This window comes from Thamnophis elegans, chromosome 12 (genome assembly GCF_009769535.1).
Source record: "Thamnophis elegans isolate rThaEle1 chromosome 12, rThaEle1.pri, whole genome shotgun sequence".
In the NCBI taxonomy this organism is placed as follows: domain Eukaryota; kingdom Metazoa; phylum Chordata; class Lepidosauria; order Squamata; family Colubridae; genus Thamnophis; species Thamnophis elegans.
The window spans coordinates 2014655-2029909 of record NC_045552.1 but is presented as its reverse complement, the minus strand read 5'-3'; the positions used below and the strand labels follow the sequence as shown (position 1 = coordinate 2029909).

General features: G+C 49.8%; 1 protein-coding gene across 1 annotated transcript; it reads left to right on the top strand.

The window, feature by feature from the left end:
* The first annotated feature begins 1656 nt into the window (after positions 1 to 1656).
* On the top strand, positions 1657 to 13909 carry FBXO46 (F-box protein 46). Its single transcript, XM_032227330.1, is given in 9 exon segments — positions 1657 to 1731; positions 8119 to 8194; positions 11290 to 11403; positions 11406 to 11982; positions 11984 to 12114; positions 12117 to 12422; positions 12425 to 13138; positions 13141 to 13316; positions 13318 to 13909. Coding segments are annotated over 7 exon segments (2259 nt in total). The 5' UTR covers positions 1657 to 1731; positions 8119 to 8194; positions 11290 to 11384; the 3' UTR covers positions 13654 to 13909.
* The last annotated feature ends 1346 nt before the right edge of the window (positions 13910 to 15255 follow it).

The following is a 15255-nucleotide window of genomic DNA, read 5'->3' as shown; positions in this document are numbered from 1 at the left end:
CAAGCCTGATTTCAGACAGATGAATGACTCAGGGATCAGCAAGAGACAAATAGCCTCAATTTTCAGAAAGGACTTTGGAAGAGGAAGAAAAGACAAGAAAGGCAAGGTTAGGAAATGAAAGTCCATTTTGAAATAAGATAAAAGTTCATTTTAAGGGAAGCAGTGGCTCAGGGGCTAAGACGCTGAGCTTGTCAATCAGGAAGGTCGGCAGTTTGAGGGTTCGAATCCCTAGCTCCCGCCTAACGGAGGGAGCTCCCGTGACTTGTCCCAGCTTCTGCCAACCTAGCAGTTCGAAAGCACGTAAAAAATGCAAGTAGAAAAATAGGAACCACCTTTGGTGGGGAGGTAACAGCGTTCCGGGCGCCTTCGGCGTTGAGCCATGCTGGCCACATGACCACCGAGACGTCTTCGGACAGCGCTGGCTCTTCGGCTTTGAAACAGAGATGAGCGAAACGTTTGTTAAACGAACTTTGTCTCGTTTTGTTCAGGGAATCATCGCAGACGTTAAGTTAGTAAGACGGTCATTAAGTGAATCTGGCTTTTTCGTTGATGTTGCTTGTCAAACGGTTGCAAAAGGGGATCACATGACACTGGGACACAGCGACGGTCACGAATACGAGTCAGTTGTCAAGTGTCTGAATTTGATTGTGTGACGAGGACGCTACAGGGGTGATTCTGACCCGAAGTCAAAAAAAACCACTTTATCCTCTCTGTCTTCCCTTCTTTCTTCTTTCTATTTATTCCGATAAATGAGAACATTATTCTGATATTAGAATAATATCATTGATTCTGATGGGGGGGGGGAATGTTATTTATCCTATTTATACAGTGGTTGCAAACTTCACACAGAATCCCAAGGCACCTTTCGCATCTGGTGCAGCTGCACCATTCAGGGGAAGGCTGAACCCACTGCAGCTAGTCCTTGACTTACGACAATTCATATAGTGACCCTTCAAAGTTACAACGGCACTGAAGAAGTGAACTATGACCGTTTCTCACACTTATGACCGTTGCCGCATTCCCCATGGTCCCCTTGATTTAGATTTGGATGCTTGGCAACCGTCTCACATTTATGACGTTTGTAAGTGCCCCGGGGATGCAGGATTCTCTTTTGTGACCTTCTGATGAGCAAAGTCAACAGGGAAGCCAGATCCCCTTAACGACCGTGTTACCAATTTAACAACCACAGCGATTCACTTAACGATGGTGGCAAGAACGGTTGTAGAATGGAGCAAAATTCACTTAACAAGTGTCTCGCTTAGCAGCAAAAAATAATGGGGCTCCATTCAGTTCAGGATTATCTGTACATGCTCAGAGGCACAGAATTTTTAACCTAAGCAATGCAACTTCCAAAAAAATAAATAAATAGAATCCTGCATGATTGCAAAACTCCAGGGGGGGGGGGAAGGAAGCGGGGTCTCTATTCTTCTATTATCAGGTGGCTAGATTAGGAGAAAAACCCCTCCCCGCCCCCCCCAAAAGGTTCCCTGCCCTTCCCATCCGCAGAGCTGCGCAAGTCTCCAAAAAGGCAGCTCCAGAACTCCAACTCCCCGAAGCCTTTGCGGCTCGGAATCACCAGCGGAGGAGAGGAAAGGCAGCCCATTGGGCGGCTAAGTACGGAAGTGGGCGGTCCGAGGAGGGGCGCCTGCGCAGAGGGGAACCAGGAAGTGCCGAGGAGTCGCTGCTTGCAAAGGGAGAGTAGAGGTGGCGGGCGATCCGGCTGCGTGGAAGGTAAGAGGCGGGAGGGTCGCCTGTTGGGGGTCCGGGGTGCAAATGCATAGGAGGCTGGGGGATCGGGAGCCCAGCACAGAAGAAGCGGAAGGGGATGGAGGAGATGGGAGAAGAAGAAAAAAATGATGGGGATCAGGGTTGCCAACTTATCTGCCCCAGCCCTGCTCCTCTGCTCTCAGCAGCTGCAGCCTCAGGACGAAGAGCTGACAGCTGGCCAGAAAAGCGGATTAAAACTAAAGGGCAAAGGCTTCATTTCCCCATGCCAGATTGCTGCTGCTGCTGCTGCTGGGAGAGGCACAGAAGCATCCCGAGAGGAAAGCAGGTGGCAACCTTTCTCCAGGCAGAGATCCACCCTTCTCCTGCCTCTCCAACCAGAAGCATGGTCGTATCCCCTAGGTGCAATGGAAAAGAGTCTTTGGAAAGTCTCTTCCCTGGATGGGCTGAGTTTGGCAGCTCGGGGCTGGACTAGAAGACCTCTTAAGTTCCCTCCCAGCTCTGTTCTGACTCGGATTCTGCGCTGTTTGCAATTCCAAGGGGAGAGGAAGGGTAGAAAAGTCCTGGAGGGGATGCTGATTTTGCACATACCCAGCAAGGACCTGGCAGCTTTCTGGCTGGGCTTGCCGTAACTCAAGGACCATAACACACTGTCCTGGTTGATGACCGGCTTTCCATCTGGATCTTGGCCTAGCTGCTGTATCTGGGAGAAAGAAAGAGTTTAAGAGCTCTGCTTTTGGGGGTCGGTCCCAGCTCTGTAGTGGGAGCCCCACTGACATCTGTGGCCCCTTTTAAGTGGGGGTATAATCCCAGAGGCCCATTTCAGGATCTTGAAGTTTATTGTCTGCCCCATCGGCTTGCTCCTGACCCAGACCTAGCAGGGGTCAATCGAAGGAGCACTCTTCCAGTTTGGGGGTGAAGGAGGGAAGAAAATTATTTGTCTGTCTGTCTCATCTATTCCCTTCTCTCTCTCGATCCTCTGTCTGTATTGCCTAAAATCTGTTTGTCTATCTGTCTACATACATACATCCATTTCTATATATCTCTATCACTCTCTCTCTCGTCTGTCTTTCTGTCTATCTCCATCCCTCTAACTACATCCATTCATCCATTTCTATGTCTCTCTCATCTCTTTCTGTCTGTCTGTCTATCTATTTATCTATCTATCATCTATCTATCTATCTATCTATCTATCTATCTACTATCTATCTATATCTATCATCTATCTATCTCTTATCTATCTATCCACATCTATCTATATCTATCTATCTATCATCTATCTATCTATCTCTTATCTATCTATCCACATCTATCTATATCTATCTATCTATATCTATCTATCTATCATCTATCTATCTATCTCTTATCTATCTATCCACATCTATCTATATCTATCTATCTATATCTATATATCATCCATCTATCTATCTATCTATCTATCTATCTATCTATCTATCTATCTCTTTATTGTCTATCCACATCTATCTATCTATCTATCTATCTATCTATCTATATATATCTATCATCTATCTATCTATCTATCTATATCTATATATCTATCTATATCTATCATCTATCTATCTATCTATCTATCTATCTATCTATCTATCTATCTATCTATCTATATCTCTTTTATCTGTCTATCCACATCTATCTATATCTATCTATATCTGTCTGTCTATCTATCTATCTATCTATCTATCTATCTATCTATCTATCTATCTTATCTATCTATATCTGTCTATCTATCTATCTCTTTTATCTATTTATCCACATCTATATATCTATCTATTATCTATCTATATATCTATCTATCTATCTATCTATCTATATCTATCTATCTATCTATCTTATCTATCTATATCTGTCTATCTATCTATCTCTTTTATCTATTTATCCACATCTATATCTATCTATCTATCTATCTACCTATCTATCTGCATCTATCTATCTATTTCACCTGGACTTCAGGACAGTCTCCATCTCTCTCCCTGCCACTAAGATTATTCCTTAATGTCTGATGAAAATGCCCAGTCCTCCCCGCTGCCTTCCGAAGACCCCCCCCATCTATCCAGACCCCTGCAAACCCAAAAAAGGCCACCGGTGTCTCAAAAAACCCATTAAGGTCTGCTGAGAATGCTGTGCCTGGGAGCACTGGTGCGCTATGTCACTTTCTCCTGGCCTGGGCAATCCGCCCCAATTTTACAGCCTTTCAGTGCGCCCTTATCTCTGACGATGTTCTGCGTGGTTGAGTTACACAGGCTAATTATACGGTTGTGGATGTTAAGTTAATCATAAACACTGCGCTTGGCGCGAAGCCAGCCGCCGACACGGCGAAGAAGGGCTTGCCTTTTTAGCGGAGAAGGAAAGCGCAGTTTCATTGTTACCCCTGGAGGCTTTTGCCAAGAGATTGGACAAACCATTTGCCTGAAATGGTGCAGGGTTTCTGCCTGAGCAGGGGGGTTGGGCTAGAAGACCTCCAAGGTCCCTTCCGACTCTGTTACTCTGTTTTTAATACAGGCAACCTTCGACTTAACAGTTCCTTTAATGACCGAAGTTGGAACAGCGCTGAAAAAAAGTGACTTAGACCATTTTACACAGGCTCACATGATCAAAATGCAAATGGTTCATACTTACGACCGTTGCTGTGTACCCCCCAAGGTCACGTGACCCTCCTTTGCGACCTTCTGACAATCAAATAGGAAAGCTCGGTTCACTAACAACTATGTTCCTAACTTAACAAGTGTGGCAAGATGGGACATAATTCAGGGAACAAACGCCTCACTGAGCTACCGAAATCTGGGGCTAATTGGGGAACTGGAGCCTAAAACATATGAAGAACGGTTTGCAGGAACTGGGTATATCTAGTTTGATGAGAAGAAGGACCAGGGGAGACAGGATAGCAGTCTTCCAATATCTCAGGGGTTGCCCAAAGAAGATTGATTTTGATTTTTTGATTTTATTATATTTATAGAGGGAGTCAAACTATTCTCCAAGCACTGAGAGCAGAACAAAAAGCAATGGGTGGAAACTAATCAAGGAGAGAAGCTACCTAGAACTGAGGAGGGATTTCCTGACAGTGAGGACAATTAATCAGTGGAACAACTTGCTTCCAGAAATTGTGAATGCCCCACCACTGGAAGTCTTTAAGAAGAGTTGGGTAGGACATTTGTCTGAAACGGTATAGGGTTCCTGCCTAGGCAGGCGGTTGGACTAGGAAGACCTCCAAGGTCCCTTCCAACTCTGCTATTGTATTGTAATTGTGGTCGTAGGTCGAGGACTACCTGGAGTTATGGGTCTGCTGGTCCTTGCCTCAGTCTTACAGCCCCCTAGGCCAGTGAGTGGGGTTTCTGTCCTCCATTGTCTATTTATGGGAGAGGAGGCACCGATCAATCTAGAGGAATTTTTCCTTGGTCCGGAATCTGGAGTAAAGATTCTCTGGCAATAACCTCTGTAGAATTACTCAGCATCTCCTCCTTCCTTTCCAATATGGCTCTTGCAGTTATATCGATACTGCGCTGATATTTAAGAAGATGTGCATCTGCCTTTCTCCCCCCCAGCACTCCCCCAGCCCACACGCCTTCCAGATGTTTTGACCACGTTGCCTGGGGTGATGGAAGCAGCGTCCCTTCACATTTACGAAAAGGTGATCTGTCAGGATCGGGTTGGAAGAATTCTCTACATTTGCTGCCGTGTGGACATTCCACTTTGCATCTTAACTCCCTCATTGGCCTTCAACGGGAACCTCAGTTAAAAAAGAAAAAAAAAAAGAAATATAATTTTAAAAAACCAACCCTTCGGAGCTCAGGGAATAGGAAGCTGCGAGAGGCTGAGAAAAGACCTCCTCAAGAAAAGAAGGGACATTATAATACAATAGCAGAGTTGGAAGGGACCTTGGAGGTCTTCTAGTCCAACCCCCTGCCTAGGCAGGAAACTGTTTCAGACAAATGGCTATCCAACATCTTCTTACAGATTTCCAGTGTTGGGGCATTCACAACTTCTGGAGGCAACTTCTGTTCCACTGATTAATTGTTCTGACTGTCAGGAAATTTCTCCCCAGTTCTAAGTTGCTTTCTCCTTGATGAGTTTCCACCCATTGCTTCTTGTCCTGCCTTCAGGTGCTTTGGGAATAGCTTGACTCCCTCTTCTTTGGGGCAACCCCTGAGATATTGGAAGACTGCTATCCTGTCTCCCCTGGTCCTTCTTTTCATTAAACTAGACATACATTAATCTTAAATTAGCTATAACAGAAACCTTGGCAAAGAGAGAAAGACCCCCTTTAAGGCCAGGGGTTGGGTCTCCAACCTTGGCGAGTTTATGGACCTTATGGACTTCAACTCCCAGAATTCCTCAGCCAGCATGACTGGGGAATTCTGGGAGCCGAAGTCCACCAGTCATAAAATTGGCAAAGGTTGGTGTTGCCGCCCCCCCCCCCCCCCCGCCTTAAGGGGTGTATTTTGTAAGTCAGATGCTGGGTTGAAGATTGAGAGAAGGGGTCAGTTAGGGTCGTGAGTCGAAGACCACCACGGTAGTTTTCTCCAATTTGATGCCTCTTCGGCCTGCTCCTCAATGGACGTCCCTCTTCCATGCTTTAATTCCTTGCGCCTTGCTGGTTCTCTTTTCTTGGATTAAACACTAGGACATTCCCCACTGTCATGAAACAGCCAGCTTCCGATTAAGTTGGGGGGGGGGGGAGTTTGACATTCTGTCCCTGGGAGAGCTGCGCCTATCCAATTGGCTGAGCTATAATTCCTTGCACCCCCAATTCCTTGCACACACACACACACACACACACACACAGGCTGGGACAAAAGGGAAGGAGTGTGATTGCTCTGTGAAACTTGCCTGGGAGGAAGGGACTTGAACCTCGAACCCGTTGCAACTCCCCCCCCAGAATTCCCAGCTAAAATAAGGCCAGTCTAACTGATCTCGAAGGACCCTTGCGGCTAGAACTAATCGAGAACTAGGGGAGAATTTCCTGACAGCGAGGACAATTAACCGGTGGGAACAGTTTTTCCTTCGGAGGTTGTGGGAGCTCCATCGCTGGAGGCTTTCAAGAAGAAACTGGAGAGCTGTTCAGCTGGAAATGGGTTAGGGTCCCCCGCCTTGAACCCAGGGGGTTGGACTAGAAGACCTCCAAGGTCCCTTCCAACTCTTATTATAGCAATAGCAATAGCAGTTAGACTTATATACCGCTTCATAGGGCTTTCAGCCCTCTCTAAGCGGTTTACAGAGTCAGCATATCGCCCCCAACAACAATCCGGGTCCTCATTTTACCCACCTCGGAAGGATGGAAGGCTGAGTCAACCCTGAGCGGTGAGATTAGAACCGCTGAACTGCAGATAACAGTCAGCTGAAGTGGCCTGCAGTACTGCACCCTAACCACTGCGCCATCTCGGCTCTTATTCTGTGATCAGTCTGGAGATCTGGTCCCATCCTGTCCCCCCCCCCCCCCAGATAATTATCAACGCTCTCTGTGATCTAAGAACACAGCCATTGGTCTGAAGTGGTATAGGGCCTCCTGTTTGAGCAGGGGGTTGGACTAGAGGACCTCCAAGGTCCCTTCCGATTCTCTTTGCATTCTGCATTCTGACGGTTACAGTTGTTCCTATTGCAGTGCATAGCGAGACAGGTCAGATCGGAGAAAAGAAATTCGACGTGCCAGGGGTGGAAGGGTGGAAGGACGCTAAGAAGTGCGCTACGCCTCCACCCCCCCCACCCCCCGGCGAGGCAAGCAGCCTTCGTTACTAGTCGCGGGTGGGAATTGCACCACGATCCCTGGCTTGGCTTGGCTTGGCAGGCTGGCAGTGGGGATTTAAAGGAGGGGAAAGAAGGTGGGGGGGGGGAACCAGAAGGAGAGGCTCAAACTCTGCTGTCATCCATATATGGGCATGCCCCAAACTCGGCTTTCTGATTGGCCGCTCAGCCTCATGCATATGTCTGTCAACAAATGGCTGAAGTGGTTAAGGTGTGTTTGTGTGTCTGTGAGTGTGTGTGTTGGAAGGGTGTGTGTGTGTAAGGCTTAACAGTCTGGTGCATTCAAAGGCCCCTTATTGATTGCAAAGAGGGTGCGGGGGGGGGGGGAACCTGCCCTGGCCGGTGGAGTGGAAATGGGGTAGCTGGCCCTTTAAGAGATCCAGGTAGCGCGCGGGGAGGGGTGGGGGCACGATCCATTCTGTCAGCAGGAGGAGGAGGAGGATCCTCGGTTGGGAACAATATTCCCACTCACACACACACCCCCACACACGCCCCCATTTTGGACCGTCCCCTCCCCCTCCTCCCCCCCCCTTCCTCCTCTCCCTGCTTTGCAAAAGGACCTGTGGATTTATTTATTTGTTGTTGTTTATTTGTGTTTTTTTAAAAAAAACACACACAAATAATCTTATTTTGCAGGCGTCCGAAGCAAGGATGTAGGGTTCGGCGAAGGCCTGCTGTGGCTCCTCCCCTTCCCTTGGCTTTGGGGTACCAGGTAAGGAGGGAGAGGGAGGAGGGAGAGAATCGGATGGAGGGATGAAGCCATCGCTAGGAGGAGATTTCAGTTGCGGGGTGGGAGGGCAGCGAATTGTTGGAATTGTTGTTGGGATTGTGATGATTCGAGTCGAATTCGTGTGTGTGTGTGTGTGTGTGTGCCCGTAAAAAGCGTAGTTGGGGAAAGCTTGCATCGATGCCTGGTGAAGGGCTGGCAATTGCATTTGGGGTGGGGTCTCAAGGATTCGGTTTGCGAGGGTCCTTGTAGGTTGCACAATCAACAAGTGCATGTGTGACTTTTCCTTGGGGGTGTGGGTGGGGCTTCCATCACAATGGCAACAAGGCCCATGCGGGGTGGGTGGGAAGAGGATTGGCATTCCAGCGTGCCCCTTCCCTCAGCCCCCGCCCCCTCCCCATACCCGGGTTGCCTCCTCCCCACGGGCTTTGAAGGTAGATCAAGCTGTCAACCCATCTGCCGAGCCCCTCTTGGCTCTTCCTCAAAAGCCTCCTTGGTTTCGAACCCAGAGCTAAGCTTCGGGGCAGGTTCGGCTTAGGAGGGGCTGAGAAAGGGGCATTTTTTTAGGGGAAGGGGGGCAACTTGCGCCGTTCCGCAGAGCCATCGCTTTTAAGGTCCTCGCTGCATTGGGAGCCTGGCGGGTTTCTTGCCGACGTTTCGTGACCCAGCTAGGTAGCAGCATCAGTGCCACAGCTTGGTAAGGAAGCATCTGCAAGAAAACCACCGAGCTCAGAGGGCAGTAAGGATGTTTTCAACCTGGCATGGAATTTGAAGGACTGTCTGGGAAGTTACATGTCTTCTCCGTGGCCTGTTTTCCTTCTAGCTTTCTGTTAGGGGGGGGGGGGGCTTTCTGGTCCCCCCCAGCAGAAAATCTACATTCAGTCAGTTTTGTTCCATAGGGCATCAACCTTGTGAACTGCCAGGTTTCCTATTTCCGCTACGTATTCAAAATGGGCAGTGATTAATATACTTTATATATGTATATAGGTGTATGGATGTAGGTGTCAGGCTTCCAAATAGCATCCAAAATTAAATCAGAGTCCAAGGCAATGTATTGCTCAAAGTTCCAATTTATGAAGAGAGCCACGTTAGCACATCTGGGGAAACCCGAATCTGAAAGCTTCCCGGTTTCCCCCCACCCAGTTGGAAGTTCAAGATCTTGCCCCTCACACCCACAAGTCCATCCCCATGGTCCAATCGTCCACTGCCACGCTGGCAGCTTCCACCCATCCAGTTCCGGTCAGGTGCAGAAGGTGCAGAGACAAAGGATGACCTTGGTTTTCTAGAAAGAATGTTGTTATGGCTACGTCTCATCTAACTCCTTACAATCCCAACTCCATTTCCACCATAGAAAATGCAGAGTAGAATAATAGAAGTGTGGCAGGCCAAAGGAAAAAATGGCTGCAGGCCTGGATAGTAGGCATATATGTACCTATGCGTATACATGTATGTATGTAGAATGTATATATGTGTGTGTCATGTATGTGTATGGGTAGATATATACTTTCTTTGAGATCAGGCAACGGAATTTCTTGGTGCCCACAGTAAAGAAAGGACAATAAGGTGATCTTAATTTCCTAAAATTCCTCATTAGGAAGTTTGGAATCCGGCTCCCAGGATCCCGCAGCCAATAGGATGGGAATTCTGGGAGTCGGTGTCTATATCTCTTAAATTGCGAAGGCTGAGAAACTGCCTTAGAACAACCCTTTAAGGTAGGCCAGTATATTCCCAATACTGCAGAGGTGTTGGTGTGGCAGAGGCCCGGCTGATGCTGCTCCGCATAGGTGGGTGAATCCGCATGGCTGGCTCAGGAATTCTGGGAGTTGAAGTCCAACGGCCCGTAAAGTTGCACCTCTAACCTGACCCCGGATAGGTGGAGGGAATCCGCACGGCTGGCTCAGGAATTCTGGGAGTTGAAGCCCACCGGCCCGTAAAGTTGCCCTCTAACCTGACCCCGGATAGGTGGGAATCCGCACGGCTGGTTTAGGAATTCTTTCTCTGGTATCCGCTGTGATGTTCCTCTTGTGCTGGTGGCATCCTGCCAGCCGTCTGCCGCAGCGGGGGCACACCACGTGGTCCTTTGCTTGCCCTGGCATCCGTCACCTTGGCATGCTTCCTTTGAAGCCGTAGGAGTAAATTATGCAGAGCGCCCCAAACACGTCGGGCTGGCCGCTGGGAAACGAGCCAGAGGTGTCAAGTTATGTGGCCCCTTCCGAAGCTTAGGACAATTTACCGATGGGGTATTTCACAAATTTACAGGGCTGCCCATCTACTCAAAAGGACAAGAAGCACAGGGCAACGCCCGGAAAAACCATTAAAATAAAATCTGAACGGTTGAAGTCCCAATAAAATGGGCATCCATAAATCCAAGTCAAGGCATTCCTTAAGGCGGAGAGTCCGGGTGCAAGGGCGAGGGGAGTGAAAAGATACTAGAATTTGTGTGGGATTGGAAGCTCCAGGCACTCTCTGGACTCCGTTGGCATGTTTTCCTTTTGACTGGCACCATGAGGACTAGCGACACGTCGTCCTGGATTTACAACCATTCGCTTAGGGTCCGTTCGGAGCTACACTGGCGCTGGAGAAAGTGGCCTATGGCTGTTTTTCACGCTCACGATCCAGCATCCCACCTGATTAAAATCCAGACCCTTGGCAACTGGCATGTACTTCTGACGGTTGCAGTGTCTTTGGGGGTGGGAGTGGGAGGTGACGTGATACCCTTTTGTGACCTTGTGACAAGCGAAGTCCCTGGGAAGCCAGATTCACTTAACGACGGGGTGACTAACTCACAGTAACTAGCTGCAGGGATTCACTCGACAGCTGATGGCGAGAACGGACCTAAAATGGGGCAAAATTTGCTCAACAACAGTCTTGCTTAGCAATGGAAATTTGGGGCTCAATTGTGGTCGTAAGTTGAGGATTACCTGTAATGATTTCCCCCACCCCCAGAAATGGAAAATAAATTCTAAGGTAGCTGAGCATCGCGTGAATGCGGTGTCCTGGGTGCTTTATTAGACAGAGTCTTGCATTTGGCTGCATTTGGCACACCTGATGGATGTCTCTTTTCCTTCGCTTTCCCGCAGGCTACCCAGGGCCCTGGGAAGAATCCACAGGAGCAGCCGATCATGCACTAGAGGGGAGGACCGTCCTTCCCCCTCCTCTTGGCCATGAGAGCGTGATGGATCACAACACCTTCTCCACATCCAGCTGTGGTGTCCCCGCCCCTTTGGCACCTACTCCGAGAACAAGCCGTGCCGTGGCAACCAGGGGAAGAAAAGTTTCGGGGACTTTGCCTGCAAAGCCAAAGAGGAAGAGGGGGAGAGTGGCGAGCTCTCTTCGGAAAACACCCCTCCAGCTCCGCCTCCCCCGCCGCCTCCCCCGCCTGCTTCCTCCAATCCCGGTCAGGTGGAGGAGGGCCGAGTCCTCTTGGACACCTGGTATGTGATCAAGCCGGGCAACACGAAGGAGAAGATCGCGTTCTTCGTGGCCCACCAGTGCAGCAGCGGCAACAGGGCCAGCGCCATGAAGGTCAAAGGAAACTGGGGGAGCGACAGCTCCAAGGCCAAACGCCGGCGGAGGTCGCACGATCCCGCTCAGAGTAAAGCCTGCCCGGTCAAACCCAAGGACAGTGGCAGCAAGGAAGCCGAGGATGTTTGCCTTTGGCCCGAGTCCCACACTGACCCTGCCGGCGGGGATGCCACCGACCTGCTCTCGGTGGCAGAGATGGTGGCCTTGGTGGAGCAGCGGACGGCGCGGGCAGAGCAGAATTGCTCCAGGGCCGAGTGCCCCGCCGTCCCCGATGGTTTTTGTATCTACGGAGCAAGAGGAGAACGGGGAGAAGAAACCACCAACCTCCGGGGGAAGCTCGGACTGCAGCCGCGTGGCCGAGGCCATTGCCCACTTTGAGTCCCGGAGCGCAGCGTCGTGTGTCAGAACGGTCTCCGCCAGGAGTCCTCCGAGTGCGTGGCCAACTCCCAGCACAGCCCTGGCGAAGTTCGCATTGCCTTCCGTATTTCCAGCAGCCGAGACCTCCGTTCGCCCTCGGAGAGCGGCTCCGTTCCCCGGCCCAACTGCATGTTCATGAGCTGTGGAGGGTCCCCCCACTGGCACCACAGCCGGTCCAAAGACAAGATCACCTGTGACCTCTATCAGCTGATCAGCCCCTCCCGGGATACCCTTCCCAACAATGTGGATTTCCTGTTGGCGAGTGCCTCCCCCAGGGCTCGGAAGGATCCGGACGGGAGCCCCCCGATACGGAGATGCCGTACCGCGAGACCCAGAACGGCACTGGCAAACTGGACGCTATCCCTGAAGACATCCGGGCCCCTGCGGAAAAGATGGGAGGCTCCCCCGCCTCCACAGCCAGAGACTGTGTGTCCGGCTTCCACGTGGACGTGGTGGTGACGGGCGTGGTGGACCAGTGTGTCTTCTTCGGCAAGGACAGCACCAAGAACATGAAGGAAGAGACCGTTTGCTTGACGGTGGGTTCGCCAACCCAAGAAGGGCTGTGCGCATCTTGCGACGATCCTCCGCCGGGACAGCTCTTCTTCCTCCACGCTCAGACGCCGCGGCAGGAAGACAGCCGCGACACGGACAGCGCGTTCCTGGACTCGTCCAGCGGCGGCGAGGGCGGGCTGGAGAGGGCCGACGGGTCCGTCTTGGAGCCTTCCGTCTCCGACACGTCCTTGTGTCGCCTGTATCGCCACGTCTCGCACGACTTCTTAGAGATCCGTTTCAAGATCCAGCGGTTGTTGGAACCTCGCCAGTATATGCTGCTGCTCCCCGATCACATCATGGTGAAGATCTTCAGTTACTTGCCCACCCAGGCGCTGGCGGCCTTAAAATGCTCCTGCCACTACTTCAAGTACATCATCGAGACCTTCGGCGTGCTGGCCACGGACTCCAAGTGGAACCGCGACCCCTTGTACCGCGACGACCCTGCAAGCAGTGCAAGAGACATTACGAGAAGGGCGACGTCTCCCTCTGCCGCTGGCACCCCAAACCTTACCATCACGACTTGCCTTACGGACGCTCCTACTGGATGTGCTGCCGTAGGACGGACAAAGACACGCCGGGCTGCCGCGTGGGACTGCACGACAACAACTGGGTGGCAGCCGTGCGATATGTTGCGAGAGAGGGCAGCCGGAGGGAGGACGGGAGGTGAGGGGCTTCGAGACGGCGGAAAAGTGGGGTGGGTGGGTGCACTCCCCCCCCCCACTCCACCCCGCCCTCTTTTTCTCTCCTGTCTTAATTCTCCATGCGTGTGCGAGAGAGTGCGAGTGCGTTTTACAACAGCTCTGGCCTGCATGTGTGTGTGTGTGTGTGTGACTGTGTGCGTGTCTTTTAAAGAATTGTTTGACCCCCGTCGGCAGGAGGGGAGCGCAGATTTGGTCTCTGCTGCTGCCCTCGTGCTCCAAATGAACTGCGGAAGGAAATTGAAGAAGTAAAGGAGGGAGAGAAAATAACACACGTGTATTAAAAAAAATAAATATATGTACAAAGAGTCACGAGGCCCCTTTTAAAATAATATATAGGGTTGATGAAGGGGAGGGGCGCGTGTCTGTCAGTCGCTACGGCTCACCAGATTTGGGGAGATTGCCCCCAATGAGCTCCTTTATCCTTTAAAAGAGGGGGGTCCAATCTTGGCAACTAGAAAACCTGTGGACTTCAACTCCCAGAATTCTGGGAGTTGAAGTCCACAAGCCTTTAAGGCTGCCAAGATTGAGAAAAGCAGACTAGGCGATCCTTCTGGTCCCTTCCAACTCTATCATTCATGGCTGCTGGGGAATTCTGGGAGTTGAAGTTCACGCATCTTCATATTGCTAAGGTTGGACAGTGCAAGATTAAAAATCAGTAATGTGTTTCCCCATCCCCCTCTCCTCTCTTGGCTTGCCTGGGGCACAAGTCCATGAAATGCATTTTTAGGAAGAATTCCATAAACTGCATTTTTAGGAAGAATTCAAGTCCATGAAATGCATTTTTAGGAAGAATTCCATGAAATGCATTTTTAGGAAGAATTCCATAAAATGCATTTTTAGGAAGAATTCAAGTCCATGAAATGCATTTTTAGGAAGAATTCCATAAAATGCATTTTTAGGAAGAATTCAAGTCCATGAAATGCATTTTTAAGAAGAATTCCATAAAATGCATTTTTAGGAAGAATTCCATAAACTGCATTTTTAGGAGGAATTCAAGTCCATGAAATGCATTTTTAGGAAGAATTCCATGAAATGCATTTTTAGGAAGAATTCAAGTCCATGAAATGCATTTTTAGGAAGAATTCCATGAAATGCATTTTTAGGAAGAATTCAAGTCCATGAAATGCATTTTTAGGAAGAATGCCATAAAATGCATTTTTAGGAAGAATGCCATAAAATGCATTTTTAGGAAGAATGCCATAAAATGCATTTTTAGGAAGAATTCAAGTCCATGAAATGCATTTTTAGGAAGAATTCAGCTCAGCTGACTGCAGAAACCCACCTGCGTGTATAAAAACAATCCTCACTGGGTGGGCTTTTTTCGGTCCGGTTTTCTGCTGCAGTTGCAACGCACACACACCCCTTCCCCCCAAAACAAAAAAACAACAACCCCAACTTCTTTGGGGGGTCTGCTTTTTCCTTCCTGGACCGTGAAAATGTCAGCTCTCTGGGGGACCTAAGATCTCAGGGACCTCTGAGTGATGGGGAAGAGAACTTTGGTCCTAAGTAGGAAATTATTTTCCCCCCCCCCCCGGTCCCCTTTCTGGGCCGTCCCCTAATTCCACCCAACCTTTGAACTCTCCTGGCACAACCATTATACAAGATTGAGAATTTGGTGGCTTTTGTATTCCTGGTCTCCTCTTTCTCCCACCCTGTGCCGTGGTTAAAAAGACTTTGGCCCCTATAATGGATGCCTCTTCCTTAACCTTGACTTTCTTGGTCAGTTGGTTCCCTTCTATAATGGGGAGGGGGCTCGCAGGACTGTGGTGAGGATGCTCACTCTTCTGCCAAGGGTTCCTCTGCTTTCACCCTTACAACCCACCCTCCCTTCAATCAAAGACCCCTTCCGTT